Source organism: Anopheles merus, chromosome 3R (genome assembly GCF_017562075.2).
Source record: "Anopheles merus strain MAF chromosome 3R, AmerM5.1, whole genome shotgun sequence".
Classification (NCBI taxonomy): Eukaryota; Metazoa; Arthropoda; class Insecta; order Diptera; family Culicidae; genus Anopheles; species Anopheles merus.
In genome coordinates this window covers 2,609,797-2,619,683 of record NC_054084.1, presented here as the reverse complement: position 1 = coordinate 2,619,683, position 9,887 = coordinate 2,609,797, and the positions used below count along the sequence as shown (strand labels likewise).

The window sequence follows — 9,887 nt, the reverse complement described above, 5'->3', positions numbered from 1 at the left end:
AAGTGTTTTCCAAAATTTCCAATCAATCTGCACACCTTCGTGGTACAACTCTAGCGCAACTTTTGTAATCTGTGGCGTGTATACAGTAGTGTGTGTAGTTTTGTCCTGCTACTCCGTAATCTGGGATTGACTGATCGATCAAGTTGTTGAACTAATTAAACCTACTATTTCGCCTCCATCTCTCGCCATGATGACGCATCAATTTTGTATGGTACGCTTTATATTTGCTGTGTGTGGTTTTCTGTATGTATGCCCCCCCCCCCCCCACCATCCAACCGTTAAATTAGCGCGCGTCTCCTCCGTACCTCATGATCGCTTTCCACGGAGAAATTTCGCAAATTACGAATAGAATGTTGTGAAAGAAAATAGAAGGCAACTTCCCTTTGGCCACATAAAGCAAACGGATCATCAAATGCAACAGTTATAAGCTTAGCTTTTTCGCAAACGACACACAGTGGAAGCGGCCTCGGGGGGTGGGAAGCTCCTAAGGGGTCAAAGTTTCACGCGATGTTCAATACAGCAACAGAGAGGGGGAGGAGAAACCAAAGGGTAGGCAGAAAACGGGTACTATTTTCGTTTGTGGTTTAACCAAGTGTAATTCTCCAGATGATCGTGTGATGTTTCCACGCTTCGCTTCCTGTATTATTGCGTTCTGTCAATTCAATTACGGATTTACGTCCAAATTAGTATTCCTTCCAAATTGCACATAATATTCTTTGTGTGACCCTGTGGCTGTTATCTGTCTGATGGTTTATCTTGTCTAAAGAGTAGTAGTAGTAGTAGTGGTATTTCGGCAGTGCGGGTATTCCGCACCTTGATACTTGATGGTGGTGGTAGTCGTGGTGGTGGTGGTGGTGGTGGTGTTGGTATATGCATGCTGGCGCGCGGCTCGTTTGCTAGTAGTATAGTGTGAATATTAATATTACTATTATATTATCATTTCACCGCGTAGACTCAAATAAAATATCTGCTTTCTACATCCCAATTAAACTAAACCACCGACGGGGGGTGTGCAGCAGCTAGCTGAGCGTTCCCGTTTTCTGCTTCCTTTTGCTCCGCTCAATCAATTCACCTACAGTAGCAGCATCAGCAGCGGCAGCAGCACGCACGTAGTACGATTGATCTCAGCACACTCTGGACCCATCCGTCCGTCCGTCCGTCCGTTCGTCGACACTGCATCCATAATTCTGCAACAATTGCATTTTTTTTTTTTGTTTCGCTTCGTCCTTGCCTACTATGCCTCTCTTTTTTTCTTTTTATGTGAGTTTTGTTCGTTTCTGCCCCCAAAAATACGGATGATTTTTGTTGTTGTTGTTGTTTACTTTTTACCTCCTATTCTGCCTTTCTTCCCTCGATCTCGCTTTTGTTTCTACAATTGTTTTGTTTTTGTTTGTTTTTTTTTTGTCTGTTTATTTTCTTGAGTGTGTTTTTCCTTTAAATATAATGCTTTACTGTGTTTTTCTGGTATGCCATAACTAGTTTGGAATCGGTCTTACCTCCTATCAATTTACTCATCATCTTTATCATACCAACGCCAGCCGCCGGCATTAACTTTACTACCACCGCCGCCGCCGGCTGCTTCAACGTAACGATAATTACCATTATACAATTTTTCATGCAGCAGTTTTCACACGCATTCAACAGTCCAGTTGCTGTAGAAAACGGTAGAAAAGAGGTTGAGAAAAATGTCTAAAAAGCAATAAAGTCGAAAATACCAACCTGCTGAATAACATCACTTGCTCACAGCACAGCAGCCGCTGTTCTGCCTATTGGTTTCGTTTTGCGTTGGTCTAATGTTTTGCTGCGGTCCAGCACCCTCGTTCTTGGGTAACTTTTTAGCTGATAAGAAACAGAGACAGAGAGGAAGAATGTCAAATCAGTGTATAAAACCGTCGCCCCGTAGCTAACACATACACACGCACACACAACTCTAATAGGATTAAACCAATCTTTGACTGATATTGGCCAACCACTCTCGAGCAGCAGCAACAAACAGCAAGCAAAGGCGATCAAATTCTATGACGCCAATTGTGGCAAACAAATTAAGCGAAACCTTAGCAGTAACCTAGACCTAGAATAATCGATCAACCCTTTTGCGTGCAGAACTACCCTCTCTCTTTCTCAATGGGACTATTTTTACGCTTCCTTGCACACCAAGCCAGCCTAACATGCTAGTGTTGTTCCTCCTCTGTCCGCGCTGCTAATAACTTGCTGTTTTTTAAACCCGAAGATCGACATCGACGCTACACAGTGGCTTGTACTCACCTATTGCAAGGAATATATCATTCACATTGACGGCCGTTTTGGCGGATGTCTCCATAAATAGTAGCCCATTGTCGTCAGCGTATTGCTTGGCCTCCTCGTAGTCCACGACGCGACTGTTTGCCAGATCGGCCTTGTTACCGGCTAATGCAATCACAATGTTTGGCGATGCCTAACAGCGGAAGAGAAGCAGGGAAGAGAAGATGGACGTTGGTGAGTGACGGACGGACGGACGGGCTGGTCCTGATAGCCCCCGGGGGGACGAATAGGTTATCGCTCCCTTCTTACCTGTCTTTGAAGCTCCTTGACCCACGTTTTGGCCCTCGCAAAGCTATCACTGTTTTGAATATCGTACACCACGATCGCGGCCTGTGCACCTCGGTAGTACATGGGCGCCAAACTGTGGTACCTGCAAAAATTGCACGGCAAAACGCAACGAACAATTAAGTCATTGGACGATTTTGGCGCAAGAGGACGGGGCGATGGATTACAGTACCTTTCCTGTCCAGCAGTGTCCCAGATTTCAAACTTCACTGTCGTATCGTCGATGCAGAGGGTTTGTGTGAGGAAAGCGGCACCGATCGTACTTTCCTGGTACTCGTGGAACTGGCCCTTGACGAAGCGTAACACCAGCGACGATTTGCCGACCGCCGATTCGCCCAGCAGGACGAGCTTAAACTGACAGATTTTGTTCTGTGTCGCACCGTTCGGGCGCTGGGCGGCACCACCTGCTCGCGGACTCGACGCCATCGATAGGATCTGACGGGTGCTCACGGGGACGATTACACGGCTGACGGTGGTTCTGGTAGGTTTCGGCAACCGTTCTACCTTATTGCACCTATGCACTCTCTGCTCGTTCAACGATCTCACCTAGTAGTGTGGTTGTTTCTTGTTGTAGGATAGCTTTATCCTACAGTGCACGCTCTTCTGCTGGAAAGGAACAGAAAACAAACAAAACGGAACCAAATTAGTACTCATCGCTCATTTTTGTCTGACAATTTGCCAACCACTGTAAGTCCCCGAAAATCGATGCCCCAAATGTAGGTGGAAATAACATTTCAACTCGCAACAATGCTTCTGCCTACTAGATAGATGACACAAACAATGCGTTTTACGCAGTTTCATCATTCCGCAAACAACACGCACACAACTTCCGACACACACACACACACACAAACAAAGGCGCACGAGCCGGCAAGAAGAGTGGAGGAATGTAACGATTGGTCCATCATGAGTCATAATGGGCGCACGAAAATTAGTGACTCACTCAATCAACGAACGGTGAGCCATTCGGATTTACTTCCTTCCTTTTTTACTACTGTGGTGTGTTCCTTCTAGTTCCATATGCTTTAAATTGCAGTCGCATATGTAACTTGTACGCGTCACGTATTCTTTACAACGCGTTCTTGAAGGAAGAAAACATTGCAGATTACGTTTTTTTTGTGGAAGAAAGGGGAGGAAAACAAGAAAGAGAAAGACACAGTTTAAGCGTCATCATGGCTTGCTTTCTGTTGTCTGTGCGGAACTGAGCTCTAACTTATTTCCTTCCACACAACCATCACAAGACCCTCGCCGAAGATGCTATTTAATACTATTAAAAATTTAAGCACAAACTTGGGCTCACTTCACTCGGACACACATGCACGGCGGCCACGGCCACAAGAGGCAGGCTTAGCTTGGTCGACCCTTGGCCGAAGTTTCAAGACTGATATAACGCCCGCTGATAAACGTGGCTGTTGTATAACTGTGGTCTTCCTCTCATCAACTCTCGACCGATTCCGTCGCGGTTCGCAGCACACTACGATTGGCATAAACCGTCCAACCAAATGCCTCTGTGTGAACCTTCCAAGCATACGCGTTAATGCACCGGACGAAGGATCTTCTTCAGCCGTGCAAAGCGTTTCTGGCGCAAAACGCATTACAAACCCCCCACATCCCCCTTCCGCACTTGGGGCGCGATGAAGGCGTCGGAAACAAAGAACAGTCCAGAGTTCACATACACAAACGGCGGCTCACACGGAAACACACACACACACTCTGATGCGCACACACAAACACACAGAGAAAGCTCAATGTTTACAGTCAATATTTACGTTTACAACCCGCTTACGCGCGCCACCCCCATACGCCGCGCGACTGCCAAGGAGCAGCACGAAAACGGAAGGGAGAGCGCAAAAAGTTCGTGTCATTGGGAAAATATTGTGTTTCGTCAGCGCAATCATTTCAACACTCTTCTTCGAGCAGGACGCAAGTCACGAAAATGGGTTAATCTACTGTATGTTCCAGCCGAGGCAGTTTTGTTTAGAAAGCAATCAAAGCACACCAATCTGCCGGAAGCTGCAGAACGCCCACTCAACAACTTTTGTCGAATCCGACAAGTTAATGGGGGTTTGCCGCTCGGTCGCTCTTTTTCTCTTTCCCTCGTTTGCCTCGGTGCTCGGTGAAATGTGCTCTCTCGGGTGCCTGCCGCCGCTCTTCTGTTGCTAGGAGCGAAAGGGGGCGTCGTTCTGGGTCGTTTAAAGTAGGCTGCTAGCTAGTAGCACGTACTGCTGCTCAAACACTTTCCAGGTGACCAATGCATTGCGTTCCGGGCAAAGAGTGTGTGAAGCACCACCGCCATCTTCATCACATGACGACGGTTGACGGCGGTCGGCAGAGCAGCACACACAGAGGTGGCCAGAGGCGAACGCACACCTCTACCACGGCAGTCGAGAGACGATATCACATCTCACACAGCACAACACAATTAAGAGCAATTATCGCCTTTGACATGCGGGTAGATATCACTGTCGGAAAGACGGCCCTCTCGTTCGTTGAGTTGTAGTAGATCACTTGTGTTTGGAGGTTGTGTAGGGAGAAAACGGCCACCACTAGTACTCGCATTGCACCGTAAACCCTAAAAGAGGGTTTTCGAATTTCGATTCTGGTGTTGCATTTTCATCTCACCACCGCAAGCAAATTCGCAAAACAACACAACCGAGGGATCATGCCGACGAGGAGGGTGAACGATGTGGAGGTTTTGCAGCACAACGGCACGTACGTACTATTTCAAGGCTACGGAAGGCTACGGCGATACTCCAGATGGTGGTGGTCGGTCGCCACGGTTAACCACCACAACACTGTTTTCGCGTCGCTATCTAACGCTTACAAACACACACACTGCAAACGGAGGCAGCACTGAGATCCGTCGAGCTACCGACTCGCTGGCTGTGCTTGTGGTATGACACTGCACCAGCATGTACACGCACCCAACAGTCGTGGTGTGCAGGCGCGCGTGAGCTCTCTCCGCGGTTCGTGCCGTTGTGTTGCGCTCGTCTACGGCTAGCACTCAGCACTGAATTTTCCACAGCCCATCGATAATTTAATAAAGAACCGCGACATCACCGTCATCAACCGTCTTGCATTCATTCATTCATTCATGCTTCCCCATCTTCCCCCCGTTGCTGCGGTGTTCTTCTTTTGTCTGATTCTGCTTGGAGAGACCGAACCCGTATTGTGTTGTGTTTCACTCGGTGGTCCACCACCTTCACAGCCTTGTCAACCTCACGCACATTCACGGCCAACTGGCAGTATTTCGACATGCATCGCTATTCTTCTGCTTTACCAATAGTACATTCGGTCAACGACACACTCTCACACTGGCAACTGCCACTGCTGATAGTGCCAAAGCTTGGTCACTAGATAAGACAAAGAGGAACTGCAAAGATACCCGAGTACACGCTGCCCCCTACCACAGCTAATTTTGCCCTTTGCAGCTGGAACATTCGCGGTGAGACTGGCCTGCCTTCAGGTAAGCGCTCCTTGTATTGCGTTGCAGCTGTCAGCTCCCAAACAACATCACTGTCAATATCACGCAATTCGTTCCCCTGTCTCCTTCTTCAGCCATCAAGCCCTTACAGTCTTCTTATCAATTTTGTGACTACAAAAGTTGACGCGATGCTACTACTACTACTACCTTCAAAATGCTCTAATGTGCATTGAACACGATTGCCGGGACGAGAAAAAAAGTACACTCCTCTTTATCCGCCTGGTTTTGCTTGAAGTGGAACCACAGTTAGTGACGGGGGCTATCGACGACGGGCCTGCCCGCTCGCTGCTCTGTGCACTACAGTATCGATCGCACCGTAATCAAGTAAGCTGGGCTTATACATGACGCTCGTGTGTACTACTGCTGGAATGGTGTTAGTACGCACTTGTTTCCAACAGCCATTCTATTCGGACCTGCACCTCTAATGACAGATCTCTCTCACTCTCTCTCTTGGTCTCTCTAACGCTTTTACTCTCACGCTCTCTTGGACAATCTTGGAAGGTTTATTCTCTCCATTGTGGCCAGATTTTGTCACCATGACCATGGTTTACTCTGTTGCTGTTTTATAACCTGCCACACACTCATCACCTGTTCCTGTGCTCCGCACAGTTTCTTTGTCCAACCTAATTGCGAGGCCCTACAACAGCCCCAAAACGGGTGGGTGCAGGAAGATGTGGACGATAAGGGCGAGGGACGCGTGTCGATGGCGCGGATGGACCTGGATGTTTCCGTTCTGTCAGGGAAAAAAAACCCCCGTTAGCCCCTTTTGTTCTCCTGCTCTCATGCACATGCAAATACGATAGCTGTTTCTCTTTTTCACTCCCTCCACTGGCACTCTCTTGCTCGCACACTCTCTTTCTCTATCTCTCGCGGAATTCTTCCATTGCCTGCGCGCTCGTACAACTCTACTCTAGCGCTCTCGCTCGCTCGCCTTCCGATGCTGTTTATGCCAGGCCAGGATTTTTTCAACAACCCAGGCGAGATAGAAACTGCCGCACCCCTACTACAAAGACGAGCCCATTTCTTTACACTGGCCCTGGCGGATGCTTGCTTTGTTCCTGTGCAGATATTTGTCCCACTTGTCTCTCCAGTCGCACTGTTGCCCTTCTTCCCCTGCTGCCCCACAGCCTACTTCACAGCGCAGGAAGCGATCATCGATCAGTCTGTGGGCTTGAACACAGAAGACCCACACACACATACACACACACACATACTGCCGATATACTTGATGCTCCTTCCGCTGGTGTTGCAGCAGTGGATTTACGCACCATCCGCTAACCCTTTCCCCGTTTCCTACTGCTCACAAAATCGTTCCGAGGTTGATGCGTCGAGACCAAATGCGACGGCATACGCCAATTATCTACGTCCGTCCGGGGATGAGTAACACATTTCCAGAAGACGCACGGACACGTAAGCACACGTACAGCGCAATCTACGACAAACAATCCATTTAACTCGCACCACCCTCCTTCTCCCCGCGTACACTATGCAAAACACCAATTCCAAGGGGAAATCCGCACCACCAGCTACTCAACCCCACATGGATGCACTTCGGCCAATTAAGCCACGGTGAAAAGATACAGCTCCAGCCCTACTACACGCACCTTTTTCCTTCGTCACGGTAGTAAACTGTAGCGAAAATTGGTAATGAAAAAATTTGATCTTGCGATGAAAATTATGACGACTGAATTTCTCTCACGCACTCACACACATGCACACGCCTAGCGAGAGCTGTTCGAGCAGCTGCTCGACGCTTAAGGCTCACATACACGGGAGGCGTGTCTTGTGTGAATTTAAAAAATAGCTAGATGAAACAAAATACCGTACTTCCACAAAAAGCAAATCACGCTAGATTAAGTTTTTGAACACTTTTTTATCTTAAAACCAGTATCTTCGTGAAATATATACGATTTAAACAGAATGTCCATCGAATCTCGCGTTAGGTGTAGCGGTGCCTAAAGATTCTTCGACTCGAGCACTTTTGATTACGCACAAAGCTCACACAATCGACGTGATATGCATAGCGGTTGACATAAGATAAATCTTATTTTGTTAAAATTTGCATCCAAAGAAAGAGTGATCATTTTTTAACACAAATCTTAACTATTGTACAAATCTATTCATAAACAGCAAAGTTATAGATGTTTGGAGCCAAAGAAGCACAACGGTTTGAATTGACCGTTGGTATGGTAGGACTAGGACGTAGAAGAAATCAAATCTTCAGTTGTTTCATATTGAGCTGTTACAGTCAAATCACTTTTATTACAAAATATAATATGAAGCTTCGGATAGCTTCACATAGAAATACGGCTTACGGATCACAGTCAGTTTCTTGTTACTACTATCAGTCCATAGTTTCTCATTCCTGTTCTTCGGTGAAATAATTGCACCCTTGAAGCTTGCGATGGATGGTGATGTACTTAGCAGCATTTTGTGTCTTGGAAGCCACGATCTTCTCACTGAACAATAATCTGAAAAAGGCACGGTTTAATCTACTAGAAACCATATGCAAACATTCCGCCCCATACTTGTCATGACAAAGCGCCGAAAATTCTCCGTACTCCAGTGCTTTCAGAAAGCCTAATACAAATGTGTAGCAGTTGTGGGAGTCTTTCTCGTACATCTCTTCGCTCCACGACTGATCAGTTGAAATCTGTTCCAACACCTCGTCCCATCGGTCGTACCACGATTCGGGTACATGAGCAATTACAAGACATTGGTCCCAGCTTTCGTCTTTCAAGGCCACGGTCCTATTATTGAATGGTGTTTTAACTAAACCTTTAACGTCGAACTCATAGATCGTTCCATTGGACGATGTTACTCCAATGTGTAGATTATTTTGATTTTGAAATGAGCTGCAAGAAGAGAGAGATACGGTTATTGCAGACTTCGAATACAACAAAACCGTGTTAAAGGGCATCATCGTACCTCAAAAAATCTCCCACAGACGGTCGAAGGACAATCGAACAGGGATGTTGATATGCCCGGACAAATGGACACGGCAACCTGCAAGAAGCAACACATTCAATGTTGGTTTTAGTTTTGGATTTACTTGTGTGTTTTTAATACCTACGTGAATGGTGTTTCGTCTAGACTTTCGCCCAAAGTTTTGCAGCAAATGGGACATTGGACTAAGACGTCGTATGAAAAAATGGTTCTATTGCAGTGTCGTACGCACATTAAGTCTCGGCAATCAAACATCTTCCTAGAAGTAACAGACGATAGAATAGCAAGAATTGCACACAAACCACACAGCTTACAGTAATGAATTAACACGCTTGTTACCACGCAAACATTCCTCCGAGACACTCCCAAACCCAACTGTGTAAAGTTAATTCTCACCCTTTGCACAAGAAGGCTTACCCGTTTGATGAATGACTTACCAGCCTGGTCGAATTGCTAACTATTTCCCGCCCGCGCTCTGCACGGTTCCAACGGTTCAGCCACACTGACAATACCGACCGAACGTAGCAGAACATCCTTTTTTTTCTGTTTTGCATACCGGCAAAATGCGGTCACCATGCAACAAGGATATAATTGCATGCTTCAACACAATAAAGCTCGACACAATCGGCTTTCGTAGAGCGCTTCGAAAAACCATGTGCTCCACATCGCTCAAGTACTGTGAGGAATACAACCGAGTTCCGCAAGCACCCGGCGGCATGAGGGAGCTGAAAACTTTCCCCTGTCGGGTTGTCTAAATAGCTCCTGTTGGATCAGCTGAAATTGGTTGTTATTTCCGGTTACCCTTGGCAACCGAACGGTGGTGGATACGTGTGGTATGTTTTGACCGTCCAGGATACAGTGTTAGTCACGC

At 46.9% G+C, this 9,887-nt stretch overlaps 2 protein-coding genes across 2 annotated transcripts; both read right to left on the bottom strand.

Annotated features, from left to right (window-relative positions):
* Positions 1–252: 252 nt before the first annotated feature.
* On the bottom strand, positions 253–3,012 carry LOC121596581 (ras-related protein Rab-5B). Its single transcript, XM_041921645.1, has 5 exons — positions 2,759–3,012; positions 2,551–2,671; positions 2,266–2,434; positions 1,720–1,839; positions 253–1,652 (listed from the first exon to the last, which is right to left on the bottom strand). The coding sequence occupies exons 1-4, from the start codon at positions 3,010–3,012 to the stop codon at positions 1,733–1,735; spliced, it is 651 nt and encodes a 216-aa protein (XP_041777579.1). The 3' UTR covers positions 253–1,652; positions 1,720–1,732.
* Positions 3,013–8,304: 5,292 nt separating this feature from the next.
* On the bottom strand, positions 8,305–9,871 carry LOC121596583 (MKRN2 opposite strand protein). Its single transcript, XM_041921646.1, has 5 exons — positions 9,454–9,871; positions 9,144–9,275; positions 8,999–9,076; positions 8,599–8,925; positions 8,305–8,541 (listed from the first exon to the last, which is right to left on the bottom strand). Exons 2-5 carry the CDS (start codon positions 9,269–9,271, stop codon positions 8,430–8,432), a joined length of 645 nt encoding a protein of 214 aa, XP_041777580.1. The 5' UTR covers positions 9,272–9,275; positions 9,454–9,871; the 3' UTR covers positions 8,305–8,429.
* Positions 9,872–9,887: the final 16 nt, after the last annotated feature.